Here is a 22,540-nt window from a genome sequence, read left to right as displayed (position 1 = left end):
CAGGGGGACGCGGCCAGGAGTCTCAGGCACAAGGGTCCATGTTGCAGTTTGCAAAAGGATTTGGAGACCTCAAGTTGTTTCAGGTTAGGTCCAGGATAAATCCCGCAGACTGCAACCATCAGCACGTGCCGGAGCAGCTCAGAGTGGCCAAGGTCCCCCCAGCCCGGCTCCCCGGGGCGAAGCCTGTGTGCCACGGGCATTACGTGGAATCCGGCAAAGCCTCCCGAGCACGGAGGCCAGTGCCCATGGATGCAGCTGGCACCACAGGCCAAACCAGCCAAAACCAGTGTGAGAAACACAGCACTGCTGCAAACCCCACCGTCAGTTCTGCGGGACAAGAGGTCCCTGTGCTGAGGATGATGAGGGCACCCTGTGCCGGGCCAGTCGGGAGCCACCATGGGCAAAGGGTGCTGGAGCTGGCATATCAGCCACAGGCTTTGGGCCATTCCCATGTGGTGCCATAGACCAGGAATTTAAACAGCCTGTAAAGAGGTCAGCCTGGAATAACGGCAGAGCAGCAGGGAAACCGTCCTGGGCTGAATTGACACCTGCCAGGCCATCGAGGGAGTCGGTCTTATCACATCTATCGAATGCATGGGCCAGCCAAGCGGAAAACCCTTGCGGGAAACGTGGGCGGCCCTGCAGCCATGGCTGGGTGGGTTTTAAACGGCTGGGAAAACCCTGAATCTTAGTGTTTGGGTTTTTTTTCCTGGACTATTTCTCTCTGTTCTCTGCATGGCCTCCTTGGGAACCCAGTTGGAGCTGGGCATGGCTGAGCTGTGCTTGGTAACCTGCTGCTGGGTATCTGCAGAGAAGGGCTGGAGCTGGAGTGCTCACAGCAGCCCGGGCTTTGCTGCCAGCCCAGTGACGCTCAGCCGGAGGGCCACCAGCAAGCTAAGTCAAAAATAAAAGTGTTTAAGGGGAGAGGCCATGGAGCCATCTCTGCTCTACACAGGAAACTTGTGCAGGCTGCAGGTGCCCACCCTACTGCAGCATGGAAAACTGGGGCCCCTTGGGGCTCGACAGGGCTAAGTCAGCAACAAAAGTGCACTGCCATGTGTGACAAGGAAGCAGCATGCAACAAGGCTAAAAATAGCATGCAATGGAACACAAGAAAGCATGGACTTGGCGTGCCACGCAGTGCAAACACCGTGAGCATGTGGAACAGCGTGCAATGGTGTGCAAGGACACATGCCAACTGCATGCAAACAAAAGCCTGCAAACAGCATGCAACCACATGTAAGAAAGCATGCAAAAAGCAGGCCACTCTGCAGAGAATCATGCAAGCTGCATGCAAAAATGCAGTGCCTGCAACATGCAAGAAAGCAAAAAGCACACGTGCAAACAGCATGCAAAAAAAAAAAAATCTATGTGAACAGCGTGCCATGCAGCAAAGCGTGCCAGAAGCACGCTGCAGCGTGCAAGCAGCCTGCGACGGCGTACAAGCAAGCACAGTGCAAAGCATGCCAGCTGCGTGCAAACCCCACACAATGCCATGCAAAACAAGCCTGCCAAAAGCATGCCACGCGGTGCTAAGAAGCGTGCAAACGGTACTTTAAATTACAAAAATACATAAATACATATAATTTCTTAAAAAGCAAGGAAGCGCTCAAAAAACACGAGACGAGGCGCGCGCCCGCGTTGCACAGGCGCGCACCCTGCGCCGCCTGACCCCGGCGCAGGCGCACTGCCCACTCTGTCCGCCGCGCAGGCGCACTGCCCGCCCCCGCCCGCCGCGCAGGCGCACTGCCCCTCCGCGGGGCTGCCCGCGGCGCCGCCTGACGGAGCGGCGCCCCCCCACCGCCCCCGCAGCCGCCGCCGGCGGAGCGCGGGCCCGCGGCGGAGCCGTTGCGCGGCGGGGCCGGTCCGGTTCAGGCCCGGGGACAGGCGGGCGGCGGGCAGCCGCGGCGGGGTCCTGGTGGGACGGCGGCGTCCTGTCGGGGCGCGCAGGCGGCGGGCGCGGGGCGGCCCCCGGGCGGCGCGGCCGGCTCCGAGGGCGGCCTCTCCCTTCCCTCCTCAGGGCGCGGCGGGGACGGGCCCGCGGCGGAGGCGGCCTCGGGATGGCGGCGTGAGGCGGAGGCACCGCGCCGTGAGTACGGGCCGCGGAGGGGAGCAGGCGGGGGGCCGCCGGGGCCCAGCCTGCCTCTGGGTCGGCGACGGGGGGGGGGGGGGGGGGGCAGAGGAGCTCCCTTGAAGCGCCCGGCTTCGGCGCGGCCTTCACGCTGTCAGCGGGCAAGCGGAGGCCTGCCGGAGCTGGAGGTGACAAGTCGCTAACTTTGGGGACCGGGAGGAAGCGCTCGGGGGGTTTCCCAGTGCGGTGCCGGCGGAAGAGCCGCGCTCTCGTAGCCAGGCGTGCCTGGGTTATAAAAGCCGGTTTCAGCCTACCGTGAACATGCTTAGATTATTGCCGACCTAACATGAGAACACCACCACTGTATGCTTCGCCCCGCGACTCTTTTCCCCCCCTCTGCACCTCTGTTGTCAATCAGGAACATCTCATGGCTGCGCTCTGGCACCTTCCAAAAGCAAACCCAGGCCCATTTCTCCCCAGAGCCAGACAACTCTCTGACATCCTTTTGTCCAGCAGAGAATACGGCACTCCGCAGCGCTGCTGTGCCCGGGCCGGCCCCCTCCCTGCAACCCCACGGACGCTTTGAGCCAACTGCAAAGCAAAGTTTACAAGCCTGTTCTGTTGTACAAACATTGCTCATTACATCCCAAACATGCGAGAGCAAGAGAAGGTGAAAAACAAAGCTCTTAAATGCAGTCCACAACACAGTGAACTCTGCTATACTTCATTAACCCTGTACTGAAACATTACAATTGATCTTGCAAATATTGTCATAGTGGAGTAACCTTTGCTTTTCCAACCTATGTGTCATAACTCTCCAGAACCCCTTGCCAATACTGCATTTTTGCCTCTCTTTACCTAAGACACAGAAAACTGCCCTTTGTCGGGCTGTATTCAGGCTTCTGAAGCCTGTCGAAGGCACAAAGGTAGAAGAGATCCAAATTAAAACTAAAAATAATTATGTTTTTCAGGGAACTTGGAATGATCTTGGAATTCATGATCTTTGGCAGTTAAACAAAGGCAGAGGGCAGGAATGAGGACCACTGAGAATTAATAAATTAGTACAAATGAAAGTAGCGATACTTCAGATGACAGCTGTCGATGTTGACATCTCTTCCCACCACAGAGCTGGCTGACTTAAGGTTCTGCTCCTGTGATTTACTGTGCAGAGAAACACGGATCATACTGCTGCCTTCCTGCTTACAGGTGGAGGTTTATTCACCCTGGTGCTGTGAGTGCACTGCAGTCCAAATGGAGTGGGCACTGCACTACCTCTGGACTCAGGTTAATCAATCCCCCAATCAGTAGTGAAGCTCAGAGAGCAGCTATGGAAGTGATGAAAAGAGTGACTCAACAGAGAGCCTCTGCTTTTCATGAAATGAGTTGCTTTGGCTTGTCTTTAGCTTGAGAAATCAGAACACTTCGTAACCCCGAGGCTTGGTTAGTCAAGGATTTGCTGCTCTTTTGGAAACTGTTTGCAATTATATTGCACCATTTCTGAGTATATCAAGTGTTCAAGGCATGAACTTATCAAAGAATGGGGTAAGGCCTTTGCCAAAAATTGAAGACTCACTTTTTCCAGCTGAGTCATACTGGCAGATAAAGCTTTAAAAAAATAGAACAAATAGTGGCAAGGCCAAAAAAGACCCTGAAGAAGTTAAATCCCTGATACTGCAAATAGGTCTTAAAGTTTGAACAGTTATGGTTCTTGGGTTTTTTTAAGAGAGAGGGTTGACATCTAGAAAGCTGGTCTGCTGTTGGTTTTCTTAGCTGAACTCCTCAAACTTGTAACTTGATAGCTCTTTCACCTCTTTTCTTTCCCCCCAATGCTTTGGATATTGTGTATTTTTTAGCAGCCTATTTGGGTGCTACGTGGTATTTGAGAGTTGGTTTTGAACACATGCTGGCAGCATGAAGCACTGCCCGCACACATCAGTTCAAGTTACATGGCTGTGACAGGGTTTTTTGTTTAAACAATTTTAAGCAAACTGTACTACAGGTGAGCCTTATCGGTAAAAAACTCGGTGCAAGTCCCTGAGGCTTACTCTTAAGTTTATGTGCACTGTGTAACTTGAGAGATTTCTATCTAGACAATGTGACTTTTCATTCCCAAGCAGAAACTTCAGCTCTGGGAAAGGGTGAGATTGGCACCACCACTCCCCCAATAAAAAGGTTACTTGGTCTTTTATTGCAGACCTTTTGGCTGCCAGCCTGGGCGACTGTTTCTGTAGCATCTGCTGGGGAAGTTCCTTGTGGACAGTACTGACTTAATAGCTGCCTTAGTAAGGTCTGAACAAGCTTACCTTTTAAGTGCTTAGTGAAAGCCAGCTGATTATTCTCCCCTGTCAGGGTAAATGGACTGTTAAGGACTTAAGACATTCTTGAGAAAGGTACAGACTTGGTGTTAGCGTACTGATCTATAAAACCTATGGTGTAGGAACATCTCTCGGCCTTTTAATTGCTGAATTAGCTTGTAGAATATCAAGGAACAGCTTGCTAGCTCCTCAGATGGATTTATTCTAAAATGTGACTGATCCGTTGCAAAGCACTACAGATTAGCGCTGTGCTACTCACTTTTGACGTGTCATAGTTAAAGTTTTGTTTCTGGCTGGGAAAGGTGTGCTGCTACCCTCACATTGGAATTTGAAAATCCTCCCCACAAACACATGCCAGTAGGAGCTGCTGGTTTTGAATGGTCTTGGGAGGGCAGATGACAGAAGGAAGGGCTGTGAACATGATGGAAGCCAATTAATAAGCATGTGGAAAAGTATTGGTGTTTGCTTACTAATGAGGTGCACAGGGAACCTCCCCAGGCTGCTCCTCTGCCTGCAGGAACTGGCAGGGAGGAGGCTCCAGCAGCACATGGAGATCAGACGGAGCCACCGAGCGCTGACTGCGGGGAGAGCAGCGGGAGCATCGCCTGCTCTCTCCTAATGAGGGGTCTGAAGCAAGTTCAAGTGGTTCTAAGAGCTGCGGAGGAGCGAGAGGAGGCAGTGGTGGTGCAACAAAAGGAGCTGCCTGGTAAACATGAGTGGCCGCCAAGTCAGATGACTGGAGCAGGAGCACGAGAGCAGTCTTGAGAATAGCAGGGCACCAGGCTGGCTAAGGAAAGAGATGAGTCAGGCAGGGGAGAACCAGAGCAACTGGTTGAGGAAAAGCAGGATGCGGTTGTGAAACAGGGAGCTGGTAGAAATACTGTTGGGTGACAGGTTCTTATTTGCTCTGGGCCGTGGTAATCTTTAGCTTGGATCATGAGGGGACAGAGACAACAAGGTAGGAAATTTTCATTTGCAAGTTTCACCTTGCTTGAGAATCTAGGCAAAACTGAATATTGTTATGGCTTCAAGAAGGGACTGCCTATCCTGGGCACCAAGGAGAGTGATAGTTCCCTGCTCAGTAAAGAGTTGATAGCAGGAGACGCTGTTTCTCTTTGATCGATAGCATGGAAAGAGAACTCAGTCTCATTGCCAGCTGTATAAAGGAATCTCCAGTGAAGAGCTAGGAAGAGTATGTATCTTACTAGTGGAACGTGCCTTGAGGAAGAGAGCTGCAGAAGTCTCTAGTAGTAGGTACCTTATCTAGGATCAGCTGTGGGATACAGCAGACAAAGGGGTTTTGACCTTTAACTGGTGGATAGTGAAGGGGCACATGAAAATACAAGCAAACTGACTATAGATACAAGACTAACTGTTCAAATGCCTGCATTTGTTAGAAGTCCAAAGAGGTTTGCAGATTGAAGGGCATTGACATTGAAACTTCACAGTAAAAATAACCATTATTAAATGGTTCTTTATTCTGCAGAGTGGTTGCATTTGTTGGTACATGCAACTGGCTCTTGCAGGAAATGCCAGTATTTAAAAATGGGTAACTTGTTCTGAGAGGTATTTGTGTTTGTAGGAAGTATTTAGGTAATGCTTCCACACTTAGAATCACCTCACTGTTTAGAGCATTATCACTTAAGTCTTTGCCATGGTGAGGAGGCCAGACCGTGGAGTGAAATGCAGCTAAATCATGAATTATAATTATACTCTTAAATTGTAGTCAGTTGTAAAGTTTGGGGGCTAAAGGCTCAATAGCGACACATGGCCTTATTAAAGCTGAGAGATTTATGACATTAGTCCTGGAAGATTCTAGAGCTTTGTTCCAGCCTTGCGCTCTTCTGACAGACATGTCATCTTAGGTTGGTTTTTATCCATTTCCTTAGAGACAGAAAGCCCAAAGCAATTGTCTGTAGGCACTTTAAACTAAAGCTTCAAAGACGGGTGACCCAAAGACTGCCGCACATGTCCAGCTACAGAAGTCAAGCTGATGTGACTTCAGGGCTGGGTCTAGCAGAAGTATGACATGATGTTTATGCAGTGATTTGTACTGCTCAATGTTTGGAGCACTTAGTAGAGAAAGACTGTAGGAAACTTCAAGGAACAAGCATTTCAGGAGGATTAAGGCAGCTGCAGATCATTGATTTGGTACAATTTTGTTGTATTCAATGCAATCTGAACTAAAAAGTTGGGGGGGGGTAATTACCTTTCTGTTCAAATATTTGTTGTTAAATCTTTTCTCTCCATTCTTCCCCTTGGAAAAAAGTTATCTAATACTTCTGCAGTACTTTTGCTCCAGAAACATCTAAGTGGTTCACAAAGGCTAGCAGACAGCATATTTTGTTATGAAATAAGTAATCCTTATTTCCAGTTTATAGATGGAGGAAACAGGCTTGAGACTAGACTTGCCCTTAAAGATACAAGTGAGTGACCTGCATAAAACAGGACTAACATTGGGAGTTTTATTCCTTTGACTTGACTTTATCCATATTGCAACATAAAATAACTTCTTCCTTATTCTTTGGCTGCCTAACTGCAGCTTAGTTTTACTAATTGAACCTCAGCTGCCCTCTCTCTGCTGGAGAACACTCTGTTGCAGGAGCACCAGCACAACATACTTTCCCCAAACATTCTTAATCTGTTTGCCCTGGTGGAGATTTTGGCCTGCATTCTCCCTTGCTAACATTAAAATAGATCCTGCTGCTAAGAACACCACGGATGGCAGCATGCTTCCTGCTTCTGACAACAGAGCCCGTTGGTACCTACAAGCTTACAGAGCTGTAAGACAAGTCTGACCTCAGTGTTTTTTTGGAAGAGAACCATGTGTGGTTTTCTCTTGGCTTTTCTGTGCAATCCCTCATTCTCCCTCCCTTCGCCAGGAAATCCCTTCTCCTGCCAACAGGAGCCAGCGGAATGTGCTGTTTGTTTACCTTCTCACTCCTTCATCCTACTAACCTTCCCACCCCCCAGTTGTAATCCTAACAGGCTCGGCTCAGCCCTTCATCCTTCTGACAGAGCACTACTCAGTTGAGTATTTTCAGATAAAAGGATTGCTGCAAGACACTGTTCTGACCAGGCTCTGCTTAGTGTGGGTGAGGCTGTGGCATTCTGCAAGGCTGGGGCTGTCCTCTCGCCTGTCTTTCTGTGTCCTGGCTGGCAGCTCCTTCACTCAGTGCTGCTGCATGTCATCATGATATGCTACAGGGTAGCAGGGATGAGCACGCTTCCCAAGCTCTTCCCTTTTCCAGCATTCCCCTGCGTGGTTTTGCCTTTTGGGGATAAGAAGCTAGGCGTACCCTCTTCTCATGGTTTCCCTGCTGCATGAACTGAAGGAAAACTTCCAGTTATTCCCTCCCAACAATACTGGTATCTTCTAGCCTGACCTGCTATTGCTATCCCAGACTGCTAAACTTCACTCTCCTGCCCCCTTTCAACAGTTCTGGCTCTGTAAAAACACCTGTAAGGCATTTATTATTTTTAAAGCCATCTGAAATTCTTGGAGATGTTTGTACTGCCTAGAAAGCAAAAACCCACACACGCTTAGTGTAGTTGATGTGGTTGCTAAAGGTAGAAGCATGTTTTCTGGACTTGTAGTGTGCTGCCATCCCTGGTTAGAGACACCCTTAAAGCTCGCTGTTTCCACAGGGTTTTATAATAATCCAAGTGAGGAAATCCTGTGTTTACAGCACTTACAAAAATTGCCATTTTGAGACTGTCCCCTCTTTGATCTATTCACATACTTTGTCTTATCTGACTTTGGCTGATTGGCAAGGGTTATAAATCCCTTAAGCAGGGACTGTCCTCCCCTTTGTTTTGCAGCCTGGACACTGTCAGGGCTTTCCTGGGTAGCTACATGTATAGCTTGAATTTTATGCTGTCTTGCTGGAAGGCTTTATAATGGGTCTGTGCCTGGGAGGAAGCAGTTTGTGTGCTTAACACTTCATAGACACTTCTTACACTAATGCTTCCTTAACACTTCTTTGTAGCACCTAATAGTTTACCCCTCAATTGCATTTCTTTGTACCATCATCCAAGTCTTTGGGCGGTCTTGGATAAATACATGTGTAGGGAAGGCTGTGGCAGCTTGTTTTCCTTTCTGTTTCTCCCCTCTCCCTTTCTGTTCCTGCACTATGCTAAAGAAAAGGGTCTCACAACTGTTAGCCTGGGTAAAAGCCTGAGAAACAGAGCACAGAAGGGATACGTGTCTACACCAGCAACAGATAATCACGTCCCCAGCTGAGTGGTTCAGAAAGCAGGAAACTTTCCACCAGCTCTGAGACACACCAGAATTTAGTACTGGGAGTTCAAGCATCAGCATACGATGCTTGGGAGTAAATGAAGCTGTATGAGAAGAATGTCTGTTCATTTTTTTTGCTGTGTTTCTCTGACAGTCTGACGTTTTACCCCTCCCTACGTAACAGCCTGCGCGCCGGAGGAGTTGCTGGAGACTGTTCTGGAGCACATCTGATTGCTGCTGCCACAAGGCCCCAGCCAGCCAGCCACAATGTACTGCCTTCAGTGGTTGCTACCTGTCCTGCTCATACCCAAGCCCCTCAACCCAGCGTTGTGGTTCAGTCACTCAATGTTCATGGGCTTCTACCTGCTCAGTTTCCTCCTGGAACGGAAACCTTGCACGATTTGTGCCTTGGTCTTCCTGGCAGCTCTATTCCTCATCTGCTACAGCTGCTGGGGGAACTGCTTCTTGTATCACTGCACAGGATCCCAGTTGCCGGAATCAGCTCACGATCCCAGCATAGTGGGCACCTAGAAAACAATAATCTTCCAGTCTGCTGAGGGCTCTTGTTTTGCTTTTAAAAAGGGGGTGGGCTAGGGAGGAGGGAGGGGGTTTAGGCATGTGACTGGAGTAAAAACAGCCTGTTTCCTGTAACTGTGTGTGGACTAGAGTGGTAAATTGCTCCCACTCTGCCTGTGAAATTCAACTTGTTTACTGTGTGAATTCTGGCAGCAGCACCTGCTTTTTTAGAAGCAGAAATCTTTTTTTTCCTTCCTGTATCACCGGGAAGGGACCCCAGCCCTCCTAACTGAGAACTGGTGGAGGACTGAGCTGCTGGCCTCTGCCCAGCTGTTGCGCGGCGGCGGCGTTGTGTGTCACTCACTTGTCTGCATTAGGCCACGGTGGTCTAACTCAGGGCTCTCGGCCCACTGATTCTGCTCGAGTAGCTACAAGATTCTCTCCGTCTTTCTCTTTGTGGGGAGCCAGCCTTCCCGCCTTGCTGACCAAGGGCAAGCTCGACAGCTCACAGATGCAGTTGGCCAAAAGCTGCTGGAGCCAGAGGCAGTTGAGTCATCTCCTCCTGCGCAGCCTGCCAAAGAGATGCGTGCACTGCCGAAGTGCTTTCTGAACTACTTACGCTCTGAGTTCATAGCCTGAAAGCCTCAGTTATGCTGCTGCTTTTATAAAGCCTCACAGGTAGTAGAGACTATCTCTTCCCCTCCTAGATTTCCAGGGTTTACCAAGGTATTGACTGTTGGGATAAAGAACCGGTATGCTGCAAGATGCGGGGTTCTGAAAGCCACTGTGAACCTCACCCTATAAAACTCATGCTAGCCCAAAAGGCCCGGTGTGGGCAGGGCCGGAGAGGATCCCGAGGTGAAGGCATGGCTTGAAGCAGTAAATGCTTCAGCTGTTTTCAGTGATTGATAGTGTTTTTGGGCCAGGGGTGACAGAAGGTGCTGGTGCTACTGACTGGAGAATGGAGGAGGCTGGAGGAGCGCCCAGTGTCTCCACCTCCCCTGGCAGAAGGATGTCAAGAAGCCTAGGTGGTGGTGGGTCAGTCCTACAGCCACAGCTGTGCAGAGCTCCACGCTGCATACTTTACTCTGTGCAGCCATGGCTCTTGGGGAGCCCAGCCTGGGGCAGAGGTTGGTTTGTGAGAAGCCTTAGAGGTTAACACAAAATACTGTCTCTAAACTTTAAAGGTTTCCCTCCCCTTTGCCATCTGATTGTCTTTACTTCAGTCTCATAGTGGAGAGCAGCAGAAGTGGCTGTTGCTGTCCCGAGGAAGTTCAAGCTATGAGGTTATGAAACTTCCAGAGTATTGTTTGTTCATTGCACAGCTGTTCAAAATGTTTAATAAAGCTTTATAAACTTTGGTCTATGGCCTCCTGCCCAGCATGATGCATTGGCTGCTCATTGCAGATGCCTTAGCCCAGCAATCATGTGTCTCTGTATTGTCTGTTCCCAGCACAGTAACCCTGGAGTCTCCAGCAAGAGGTAGAGCCTGTTTACCCTGTAGCTCCCAGTACTGACTCTTCTCATTAACTGTTTAACTTGACCGTGAGCAGACTGAGAACCATACTGGTGATTCCTAAACAGGCTTGTTTTACACACAACACAGGAGGTCACTTCTGGTGGTATCTCTGCACTTAACGTGACACATTCCCTCTTTCCTTACCACTTAGGAAATTAAACCACAGAGCTGGGTCCTGAAAGCTGCTAATCCCGAACACCGGCAGTAAAAGTGTTATCTGCTGGGCGCCTACGCAGTGTAAGCCCATCCCACGATGCCACGTCTTCCCGACCTGTCCCCCTGCTGTGGGCAGAGACCGGGCTGCAACCCAACTGCCACGAGTCATCCAGGGGGAGATTCGGTTGTGTCCGCCCTTCCCCAGCTTTGCCCATGACCCCCTGTAGTACCGGGGGGAGAAGCGGGGCACATGCTGCAGCCAGACACGGGACTATTGGATCTGACGGCGCCCGGGAGCACCTCAGAGAGTTAAAGGGCATAGGAACTGTGCTGCTGGAGCTGAAACCGGCTTCCTCTACCCTTGCTCCAAGCCCTGAAGATCAAGTCCAAGTTGGAAAGGGTTCAGGGCATATCAGTGTTTACATGTTTAAAAAAAAAAAGTGTGTGCCACATCACCAAGAATAGATATGACGGCTCTATCACCTGTCAGGCCGAGGGAAATCCCAGTAGCTGTCATATTAGCTACAGCATAAATAGAAAGGAGAGGGGAGGGTATCTCATTTGCAAGCTATGGCAAGACTGTTGTCTGCACTCTGAGCAACTTTTAAGTTTAAACTTATTTAAGCTAATGCAGTCAGTTCTTTTAAGAGTACATTTTTGTTGCTAACTAGCCAAGTTGCACTCACAGCAATTTAAATAAACCCTAGCCACGGAGCCAGACAGTCCTTTGGACGAAAGCAAGCCCTGGCTTTGTACATGGGGTTCAAGACAAGACGCAGCTGCAGGCTTTCCCTTCTGCGAGACCCAACTTGGAGCAAAAAAGCACTTCAAAAGAGGGAGGCTGCCAGTGTAGTGACAGGAGAGATCTTGGCAGACCGATGGGTAAGAAACCTACTTTTTACAGCCCTCCCACCCCGACCATAGTTAAAGAGCACTCCCTGATATGCACGCAGCCCTCACCAGCACACTGTCTTAGCCTCTTTAGGGCACTGAGATACCATCTTCATTTTAAAGATAGAAAATGAAAGCAACTTCATCATGGTCAGACAGAAAGCCTCAGGCGGAGTGAGGAACCCAACGAGGTCTCACATCCCATGCTAATGCCCTGCTCCTCCTCCTCTGTAAAGAGACCATGAAAAACCAGCCTGCGACTGCAGAACAGGTCAAACCCGATGGCTTTTGAAAAGCATCATCACAGCTTCCCTGCTTGTGCACCGCAAATGGGACTGAGCCCGTACAGACGCAGCACCTGTGCTCTCGAGCAGGCATTTGCTGGCTACATGGAAGAAAGCTCAGAGATGTTTTGCCCTGGTCTCAAAGAGCTGCTCTGCCAGAAGAGCAGTGGGGTGGCTCTGTCCCCTGGTGTTTGGAGGCACCAAGGGGTCTGCATGGGGACTGCACCGGTGGGCAGGCACTCCAGGGGGGTAGCTACACTAGTGACTCTGAAAGCAGTGGGGTTTAAAACACAACTGCCGTGTTGTGCCAGGTCCCATCGAGCCTGGACACTGCCCGCAAGGGCTTTGGCACAGAGCGAGTCTCATCACCTTGCTGTATTATAAGTGTCCATCTGCCTGGTGCTCCCTAGATACGGGGAGCAGGAGCCTTAAGCTGTTCCTTTGTCTTTCCATTTGAAGGAGAGATCGTTTTCTTTTCTAGGTCACATCACAGATCAGTGACACAGCCGGTCAGGAAAGGAAAAAAAAACAAACCCAGGCTCAGATCCCTAGAAACAGAGCTGCAGCGTAGCTCAGGCAGGCCTTGGGCTCCTCACTGCACCCTCGGGGGTCTGGGGGCTTCTCACTCCCCTGCTCACCACTTGTCAGGGAGAGGCAGCATCCCGAAGATGAGCAACTGGGACACCACAAGGCTTCCCATGGAGAAGGTTTGGCCATGACCACCAGGCTGGTATGGCCTTTTGAACCCTAGATCTGCCCAGCGTCCATGCTGCTGCATCTCATCTCAGGGGCTGATGTTTGGCAGTCAAGCTCCCCAGCACTGCTCAGGGTGCAGGTAGGGAACCAGCCCAGTCTACCAGTGTCTGCCTGTCCATCCCCAGATCTTGCTGGGCAATTAGTGCCTCCTGCCTGGATACTCTCCCTGCTTACCCTGAGACAAGCCCACAACGTGGCCTTATTAACTTAGCAGCAAACGGAGGAGAGAGGTTGATCCCGCTGAGGAGCCGTTTGGGCTGGAAGCACCCACCGGCTGGCTCAGAGAGGCAGCCAAGTCCAGAGGTGCAGCCCACGGCCTCCAACCTCGTCCCCTCGTGCTGTTACCCTGGGGCTGGTCCAGCCAAAACCCCTGAGTCAGGGAAGCCACAAACATCACTCGAGGCCACAGAGAGCCCTGCGCTGCCAGTGCCCTTTGGTCTTGCCTGTCTCTTGCTCCTTGCACCGAGAGGTTTCCTAGCTCTCAGCCACTGCAGGAGGAAACTACACTCAGGTGAGGACTTTAGCCCTTCCCTCTGGAGCCTGGAGATTAACCCTTGGCAAGAGGGTTTTGCTACTCCTCCAAGCAAAGGCAAATCCGCTGGTAGCAGGGCAAGGGAGGACGGATGGCAGAGCCCGCAGGGGACAGAGACAGGCTTTGTCCTCCAAGTCAACGTGTGCGGCAGCCGCCCGTTCACCCCTTGCTACCAGCGAGCAGCAGGCACAGTGGGGGCTGTAGTGGCACAGCCAAGGAGACCCGAGAGCCTGGCACTGGGGCGCAGCCCCGCTGTGAGCCAGCCCTTTAACAAACACCCTGCTCCTGCCCCAAGAGCCCTTCTGCTGGGTCTGGGCTGTGGGAGAGACCTCAGACCCACAGCACAGCCCAGGATTTGCTCGGGGGATCCTCAGCGTGCAGAGCAGTTCAGGGCTGCCCCCCGCTTACTCACAAGCATTTAGCCTCCGGGAGCCTGGGTCAAGAGCCAGGACTCGATGCGCTTTGGGGGTGCTACCACTGAGTTTTGGGGAAAGGGAAGGGGATGTTCAGGCCAAACAACAACTCATCCTTGCCATTTTAGAAACCCATTGCCAGCACAAACTGCCCAGCACCGGAGGCCCACCTCCTCGCCAGACCTGCTGTGGGGGCAGCCACAGCCCCGACCCTAACAGCCAAATCCTCTCCCAGGCTTACAGGGTGAAACAAGAGTGTGAAGCAAACAGCAAGATTAAGTCCATTAAAGGAGGCACGTGGTGTAATCCCCAGGCACATCTGCCCAGCTCAGGCTGGGGACGTCTGGCAGGGGATCCCGCTGGTCTGAGAGGACCGAGGGGAGTGACTCCACAGCAAAACAGCCACCGAGCACTGCCAAGGTGGGCTGCAGGTACTGCCAAGTGCCCCAACCATCTTTTTAAGATGCCTCAGCTGTCACTGAGGCTGAGGACCGGACACGGAGCGAAGGGGACAGAGAGAGGAGGAAGCAAGCAGTGCCATGGGCAGGGCTTAGAAGTACTGAATCCGTCCCCCTCATTCCCTGGACACGACCCACCACGGACATCCGCGCTGCCCCAGGGCTCGGGCTGGACCGCAGCACCCTGCCTCCCCGCAGCACCCCCGCCTCCTCCTCTGCACGCCCTCCCCGTGGCCGCCCCGCTCCCAAGCAGCGATGCCGAAGGGGCAAAGCCAAGGGCTGGAGGAGCCTCAGCCGCAGCTCCCCTCCTGGGGGTGACCCCGCCGACCCACCCCCAGCCCACACATCGCACACAGACCAAGGGACTTGCCGACGACAGATAATCCCTCAATCACTTAACTGCTTTAAAGAGAAGCAAAACATAAAGCATTAAACATTTAAGGTGCTAAGACTGAGTCACTCACCAGCCCGAGGAGGAGGGAGCAGCTGCTCGCCAGCACCGAGCAGCCAGACCCGGGGACTCGGGGCACTAAAGCCAGCCCAGACCGTGGTGGTGGTGGTGAAGGTGCATTGTCAGCAGCAGCCACCCTGCTTTCAGAGGGCCTGCTTCCCCCAACGCTGTGCTATATATCAATTACTTAATCACTGAGTGAGGGATCCCAATCAGCACCCACTAATTATCCTAACAAAGCAGGCCTGCTTCTTGTCAGCTTGCTGATGAAGCAGATTCTGCTGAAGGGAGGGCTGCCCCGCGTCCTGTCCCCGCCAGCCCAGCCGATGGGGGTTGGCAGTCGGGTCTCCTGCCTGCTGGGCTTGGGGCAGCTCCGCTGGCCCTGGCTTTGGCCAGATCGATACGCACACCAGGGTCACCCTGTCACTCAGCCCCGTGGGGGCCAGTGCTCCCTGCGTGTGGGCAGAGACCTGGGTGTCCCCGCGCGCAGAGGCTGGGAAGCAGCGATGGGTGCAGCAGAGGAGCCCGTGGGGTCCCTCATGGCTAATGCCACGTGCCGGCGTCATGTGCCACAACCCTCCGCTCAGCATTAGCAGTTGCAGCTGCGATCCCACCAGCGATGCAGGCTTCATCCCAGCTCAGCTCGGAGCGCATTGGCCTGACTCTGCACCCACCATGGCAGTGCTTCCCCACCGGAGCAATCCAGGCACAGGGAGCTCACCCACCCCTGCCAGCCGGCTGGCCCTGGCCTTCAGAGCAGGAGGGATGCAATGGATGCGGCTCCTCTTGCAGGAGCAGGCGCTGGGACTGCGCTGGACCACGAGCCCATATGGGGAGATGGGAATGGCTCCAGCAACACAGAAGTGGCACCAGATCTCAGAAGCATCAGCCAGAAAAAGCATGTGAAGCACCAGGAGCCACGCATGGGCGTTGCACGTGCTCCAGGAACCACTCACTCCTGTAACAGGGATGCTAAGAAGTCCTCTCATACACGAGCGACACTTTTTTTTTGTGAGGTCTGTTTGTATTTAATTATCAAATTGCAAAGTATTTACATCAACATTAGAGTTTCAAAGCCTCTCCACCCCCCACCACCCACAAAGCCGGAGCTTTTCAGGTTTTTTTCCAAAGTTTTATTATTATCCAAAAAAAAAAAAAAAAGCTAAATATTTTACTTTGACACTGAAAAAGGCAGGTGGGGGGAGAGGGGAGCTGGGGAGAGAGAGAGACAGATCCACATGTTCTCTGCATAGTCGGTTGGAAATCTTACAAAACACTGTTTAAAAAAATGGTAACAGCAGAGGAGCATAACTTGTAGGGCATTATTGACCCCGGGAAGCCAAAGAGCATCCTTAGGTGGGGGTTCCCCTCTAGAGTTTATGGGCTTAAAAAATAAATTGGCAGACTACAATGGTGATGGAGGAGAGGCTCTCAATCCCCAGGGCCTCCAGGTCGTGCCGGCTGCAGCGGCGAGTCCAGAGATGCTGGGTCCCACCGAAACCGCTGCACAGAAACATGGATGGACACACAGACATGCAGACACACGGTCCCAACCCCATGCAGGAGGGCTCCTCCAGGATTGCTCTACTGTCTCCTGCCCTGAAATGTCCCCAGCACGTCTCCTTTGTCAGAGCTTGCCAAAAGCCATGGGGAATTAAGCCAGTCCGGGGTGTTCCTTGTGCCAAGGCTGCGTTCCTGCTCTGCCGCTTGCTGGAAAGAGCCAGAAAATGAAACTGCCAGGTTAAGCCCATTCCCGTCCCGCTGCGCTCATGCAAGACCCCATACGTGCTGCAGACAACCAAAGGCCAAACCTTAACATGTGCGCTTGCCTTCTCTCTCCCCAGCTTTCAGATCAAATCTGGCTTCCACACGTTACAGTTTTAAAAGCTTTCTCCCAGGGATGGGGATTTTGTATAATTTAGGCAGAGCTATGGGACAGGTCACCCCTCGGACCGGCTGCCACGGGATGGGGCTTCTCTGGCAGCACCGACGGGGACGTGGCAGCCGCCCGTGCCAGGGATGCAAACATGGAAAGACCCAGAACATCAAGGTTTGGAGAGTCCCTGCCCAAACGCAGAAATGCAGGCACAACAAATCTGCTAGGAAGGGGGGGGAGAAAAGGCTCTGAGTCCCAAAATGATTTAAAAAAATCCATTAAATCAGTCGCTGTTCTCCAAGCCAGCAGGATCTCTCCGTACTGCTGAAGAGCCCATTCAAGCTGATTTTGAAGGTTTTACTCATTAAAAACGAGCCACCAACCAACCAAGCAAGCACTTGGTTCATAAATAAGCGGCTGGGGAGCTGCGGGAGTGAGCAGGAGGCAGCGGCATGCCCAGGTCCTGCTCCGGCGGAGGTCTGGGCAGGGGGTTTTGGCCACCCCCCTGCCCACACTCGGCTCCCACCCGGTTTCACGGGACACCGGCACCGTGGCGGGGGCTGGTGAGAGGCGGTTTGGCTCTGCTGCCTGCAAGGAGGCTGTGCCGGAGGGAAATGCCATCCCACAAGCGATGAGGAGGCAAAGAAAGCCCACCGCCCGAGGACCGAGAGGCAGGTGAAGCCGCTGGCTCCCCTCTGCAGGTCCTTCCCACCGGTGCATGCCAGCACCCCTGCCCCACAGCACCCCTGCCCCGCAGCACCCCCTCGAGCCCCATCCCACCCCAGTCCAGGAGAGCATCCAAAGAGCCCCCAGGTCTTTCTGAGCGAGGGACCCGAGAGGTGAGGGAGCAAAGCCTCGCCACCATGGCGAAGGGTTTCCAGCTCGGTACAGCTGCAGGAGGGGGAAAAAACCAATACATGCAACTAAGTCAACGTTTGGGAGGGCACGGGGACCGCTCAAGGGCTATGTACAAGCAGGTGCTGGGTGGGAGAGCACAGGGGCTGGGTGCCGCCCCACTGGCCCCGGGGTTCAGTCCCACGGGATGTGTGCGGGGGCAAAACTGGGCACAGATAGCCACCCACTGCCAAAACATGGCTGAGGCCTTTGGGAGTGAGCAGGGGGGGAGATGAGGATGCAAATGTCTCCTGTGTGGCACAGCGCTTCCCAGGACTCTCCTCCAGGATGGTGGCCTATGGCTGGGGATGCTCCCACTGCATAGGGACTGCACGTGGCAGTTGAGACGCGAGGGGTGGGGGGAAGGCAGCTAAAAACGTACCAGGTGGACAAAAGCATTCATGAAAGATGAGTATTTCCCCCAAAACACTCCCACACCCTGAACAGCTACAGGTGCCATGCACCCAAGCCCCGCAGTGGCACCGGATTTGGTGGCAGGGCCAGCCCAGGGGGACTCTGCCGGTGGGAGAGCTGGTGGTGGAGCCGGGGAGGGTGGTTGAGGGGGTGGTGGTGCACTTCCCAGGGGGCCAGCTGGAAGACCAGGAGTGCTCGTGGGAGAAAGCACAACCAGGGCGGCGGGGCTGGCCACAGGCAGGGTGAGGGCTCTGCCGGCACCCCCCTCCCCGGTGCTGCTCCCAGGGGAGACGAGACGGGTCCCTTGGGGGGATAGACGCAGCTGGAAGACTCGAACGTGCACCCGGGTGCTCCCACGGGATGGTGTCGGTCACCGGAGCCGTGAGCAGCCACATTTCACGCTCCCGGCGCCTGCTAGCTGGCGAGGCCACGGCGAGGCCAGAGGGACGCCTGAGGAAGGGGGACCACCAGCGTTTCGCTGCCACCCCACGCCAGCACCACCGCCCTGGTGCATCGCCCCATCTGAACCAGCCAGGGATTGTGCCTTCCCCGCGGTGAAACGTCTCTGCTGGCGCCCTCGGGAGAACCAGAGCCAAGGTGGGGGATGGCAGGGAGGGCGAAGGGGCAGGGAAATTTGTGCTGATTTAGAAAGGGGGTGCAGGAGACTGGGGCTGTGTGTCTGAGGTGGGGTGATGCTGTCCCCCAGTTCCTCCGGGCTCACCCCAGAGCTGCTGGGGGGAAAAGATCTCCCAAAGGCCAAGTCTCTCAGCGGGAGATGCTCCGCTCGCCCTCCCAAGCCGGCTCTGCTGGTGCCTACAGGTTCCTCTCGCCAGCGGGACGGTGCCGCTTCGTTAAACACGGGCCAGAAGTCTTAATGAGCAACAGGGGGACCCAGCACCTCCCCTGGCCGCATCCGGAGACGATGCCCCGTCCCGCTCCGGGGCTGCTCCACAAAAAACCGGTCCCTCGGCGGGGAGGCCAGCCCTCGGCGCCCCACGGCGAGGACAGCAGCGTCCCTGGTGCCAGGAGGAGCTCCGGGTCTATAGGTTCTCGCCGGGCTGGTACTGGGGCTCTGTCGAGGTGAAGTAGTCCTCCAGGAAAGCCTGCAGGTACTCGAAGGTGGGTCGCTCCTCCGGGTCCTTCCGCCAGCACTGGCACATGAGGTCGTGCAGGGACTCGGGGCACTCGGGCGGGCAGGGCATGCGGTACCCCCGCTCCACCTGGTCCAGCACCTCTCGGTTCACCATCCCTGTGTGCCACCAGAGGAGACATGGCGTTGATTAGAGCTGGGCCAGATCCTGCACCGCACCTTTCCCAGACGCTCCACTGAGTGCATCGTGCTGGGACGAGCCTTATGGGCAACCCTGGTGACCCAGGGAGAGAGGGACCCCCCAGCCCAACAGTGCTCACCCCTGTCAGCCCTCACCTTGCTCAGGGACTAGAGCGGGACAGGGTGGCCGTGACCCTGCATCCTGGCTGGGCTCTGCTCACCCTGCCCCAGCGGGCAGGATCCGACCTGGGCAGGGGCAGCTCACCCCCGAGCCCACCCTCCCTGCCCAAATTGCAGGAGAAACTTTGAATCAGTTTGCTCCTCCACAAAGATGGCTCTGGGGGCCACGGAGTGCCAGGGGCAAGCGCTGGGCACAGGCAGCTGGTGTTGGGCCACCGCAATGGGGACGGGGCTTCTGCCAGCGGGTGCCAGCCCTCACCTGGGTACGGCACTCTGCCCTTGGTGGTCAGCTCGGTCAAGAGGATGCCAAAGGACCAGACGTCCGACTTGATGGTAAACCTGCCATACAGAGCAGCTTCGGGGGCCGTCCACTTGATGGGGAACTTCGCACCTGGATGGAGAGGTGGGATGAGGGGCTGCTCCCAGCCCCGCGGTGCCCGGGGGTGCATGGGGCTGCAAGTGCCTCCGGGACCCCCGTGCAACCAGGGCCATGCGCCGGCTCGAGATGCAACGCACACCCCTGGGGACCAGGGACCAGTGGCCACTGGTCCGGTGCCATCTGCCTGGGCAGGGTGCCGGCAGCCCCGGGGAGCGCCGGGCACGCACCTTGCCGAGCGGTGTACTCGTTGTCCTCGATGAGGCGTGCCAAGCCGAAGTCGGCCACTTTGCACACCAGGTTCTCCCCCACGAGGATGTTGGCCGCCCGGAGGTCCCGGTGGACGTAGTTCATCCTCTCCACGTAGGCCATGCCGGATGCAATCTGTGGGGACCAGCACATGGGGTGGGGACCGAGGCTGGCGGGGTGACATGAGGGTCCCCAGGGAGTGCCCGGCACCGCCGAGGGGAACTGGTCTGCAGTGGGACCCCACCCGGGGTGCAGGAACAGCCGGTTGCTCAAGAAAACCCACGCAGACGCAGGTTTGCTGGCCAGAGAGAGTGGGCAGCAACGGGAACGGGCAAAATGATGGTCCCTGACTGCAACCCAGCTCTGGGCTGAGCACCCAGTGGGGATGGTGGCACCCACCCGAGTGAGGCTGGGGAGCAAGCCCACCTCCCGACAGGCGACAGCCACGACAGCCCAGCCAGGTGCTCGGGCAGCCAGCGCCCTCGGAAGGGGGTGCGGGAGGCCTGGGGATGCACAAACCCACCTGAGCCGCCATATCCACGAGCTGGGGCAGCCGCAGGTACTTGCCCATCTCACCCTTCAGGAAGTCCAGGAGGCTCCCTGCAAGCAAGACCATGATCACAGCAATCCAGAAGAGCAGAGCCCCTTGGCCGCCCCCTGGCATCCCTCCCATGCTCACCCTTGCTCATGTACTCGGTGACGATGTAAATGGGCTCCTCCGAAACCACGGCGTAGAGCTGAACCAGCTTCTCGTGCCGGAGCTTCTTCATGACCTGGGCTTCCTGCAGGAAGGCCTCTGGGGACATGGTGCCGGGCTTCAGTGTCTTGATTGCCACCCGGGTGGTGCCGTTCCAGGTCCCTGCGGCACAGGACACGCTGCTCAGGACACATTTACAGGGCAGGGGGCCGTGTCCCTTGCCTGCTCCCCCACCCCGCTGCAGGCTCTGGGCACCTGCAGACGGCTGGGGAGAGGATGCAGGTGGTGACACGGTGGGGACAGCGGGGTGGGAACGGTCCTTACCCATCCACACCTCTCCGAAGCAGCCCTGTCCCAGCTTGACCTCCAGCCGCAGCGATTCCCGGGGGATTTCCCAGGCATCTTTGGCAAGGCCTTGGGTCTGGGGCTTGGATGTGGGGCAGACGTTGGTGAGACGGTGGCACAAGCCGTCGGCGTGTTCTAGCGCAGGAGGGGACAACACCAGGGTGACACTTAGGCATTTAGGCATGTGATGTCTTTACCCCACATCTTCCCCGCAAAACACCTCGGGGACCCGTACCCAAACCCTCACCCTCTTCCCTAAAACCCAAGCAGCTTTTCACCAGGGTCCCCCCCCAACTGGTTTGGGGTCCCCCAGCCCCACACTGACTTCCCAGCAGCACCTGTCCTGCAGCAAGGGCAGGCACAGCACCCAGGGTGTCACCCAGACCCCAAGGGGACCCCAAGTAGCTACCCACTGGAGTAATAGGCCACCAGCTGCTGCAGGCTGTTGAACTGGGTGCGGGAGGTGATGTAGAAGCCGCCACTGTCCAGCTTGCGGATCTTGTAGTGCTTCACGTTGAGCCCCTTGGCGTTGTCGAAGTCAGAGACGGAGAGGCAGTAGGCACCTGCGGGCAGGACCGAGGGGCTGGGGGGGAGATGCACTGCAGACGGGTGCTCCCCATGGGGTCCCGCTGGGGGGTGGGCATGGGGCAGCAGGATTGGGCATGCCCGCTGCTGCTTTCACCCAAAAGCAGAGGATGGGGAGCAGCTCTTGGCTGCACGAGCCAGCACCTCACGCCAGGGCGGGATGGCTCGTACCCCCGGCTACAGCCACGCCACGTAATCACAACCTCCAGCTGCCCCCGCTTGCATGGCAGCTCTGCCAAGCCTTGCCACCAGCCGGGCCGGCGTGGAGGTGGGGGTTCTCTGGGAGACCTCCCACTGCGGAAGGAGGCGGCTGTCGGGTCAGTCATCTGGGCACGGGTGATCCCCACTGCTCCTCCAGCCCTGGCAGCTGAGAGCTGGCTCAGCATCCCCATGGGATGTGCTTACAAGGGGCATCACCCCCTCCAGCCCCCCAGACCTGCCGGGTCCTTCTCTCCGGCAACACGTGGCACACAGCACCGCTGCTGCTTCCTCCGCAACGAACCCTGCTCTTGGCCGGGACATACAGGGGCCACCGCGGCTCAGAGGAGCCAGCACTGCGGGGATGGACCGTGCCCCCCAGGCTGGCACTGAGGAAGAGACCCCACTGGGTTTGGGGGGGCCCAGCAGGCGGGAGGGTGAGCAGCCCCCGGGACAGAGGGACAAACATGGCTCTGACGGCAAAGGGGGGATGCTGAAGCAGGGGAGAGGACCAGACAGGAGGCAGGCTGGGGGAGCTGCTGACCCACAACCCCAACATCTCGGCATCTCGGAGGGGAGCCAAGGTGGGCCCGATTCCCTCCTCCACAAATCCCACTGTGGGCATCGCTTCGGGCGCCTGTCTCTACTCTGCCCACACAAGAGCAACATCGTGCTGCTGGGGCCACAAATAACGAAAGGGAAGATTTATGCCACTGCTTGAGTGAAATGTTTCCACTGGAATAAAATAAAATAAAGAGTGGCAAGTTCAAGGCATCAAAACAGAAAGGAATGTCAAGGAGCTTTTCCCAAAGGTGCATTTGGAGCCAAATTAAACCCCGTTTCCAGGTAAGAAA

At 55.1% G+C, this 22,540-nt stretch overlaps 2 protein-coding genes across 7 annotated transcripts in view; one reads left to right on the top strand and one right to left on the bottom strand.

Annotated features, from left to right (window-relative positions):
- Positions 1–1,917: 1,917 nt before the first annotated feature.
- On the top strand, positions 1,918–9,214 carry BLCAP (BLCAP apoptosis inducing factor). 5 transcript variants are annotated; one of them, XM_050907487.1, is made up of 3 exons: positions 1,918–2,089; positions 3,043–3,277; positions 8,781–9,214. In XM_050907487.1, exon 3 carries the CDS (start codon positions 8,894–8,896, stop codon positions 9,155–9,157), a length of 264 nt encoding a protein of 87 aa, XP_050763444.1. In that variant the 5' UTR covers positions 1,918–2,089; positions 3,043–3,277; positions 8,781–8,893; the 3' UTR covers positions 9,158–9,214. The 5 variants fall into 5 exon arrangements, with proteins under 5 accessions (XP_050763444.1, XP_050763445.1, XP_050763442.1 ...); XM_050907488.1 differs by lacking the exon at positions 3,043–3,277 and having other exon boundaries at positions 8,811–9,214; XM_050907485.1 differs by lacking the exon at positions 3,043–3,277.
- An 8,047-nt stretch (positions 9,215–17,261) lies between these two features.
- Positions 17,262–22,540, bottom strand: part of SRC (SRC proto-oncogene, non-receptor tyrosine kinase) — a 29,812-nt gene continuing 24,533 nt past the window's right edge. For both annotated transcript variants that reach the window (XM_050907225.1, XM_050907226.1), the window contains 7 exons: positions 21,317–21,466; positions 20,883–21,038; positions 20,541–20,720; positions 20,385–20,461; positions 19,843–19,996; positions 19,496–19,627; positions 17,262–19,035 (listed from right to left, as the gene is read on the bottom strand). In XM_050907225.1, the coding sequence (XP_050763182.1) occupies positions 18,827–19,035; positions 19,496–19,627; positions 19,843–19,996; positions 20,385–20,461; positions 20,541–20,720; positions 20,883–21,038; positions 21,317–21,466 (1,058 nt within the window). In that variant the 3' untranslated portion in view covers positions 17,262–18,826. The remainder of the gene's footprint in view (positions 19,036–19,495; positions 19,628–19,842; positions 19,997–20,384; positions 20,462–20,540; positions 20,721–20,882; positions 21,039–21,316; positions 21,467–22,540) is intronic.

The sequence above is a fragment of the Gymnogyps californianus genome, chromosome 17 (genome assembly GCF_018139145.2).
Source record: "Gymnogyps californianus isolate 813 chromosome 17, ASM1813914v2, whole genome shotgun sequence".
Lineage (NCBI taxonomy): Eukaryota > Metazoa > Chordata > Aves > Accipitriformes > Cathartidae > Gymnogyps > Gymnogyps californianus.
The sequence above is the reverse complement of the archived record's forward strand: the minus strand, read 5'-3'. Positions and strand labels throughout refer to the sequence as shown.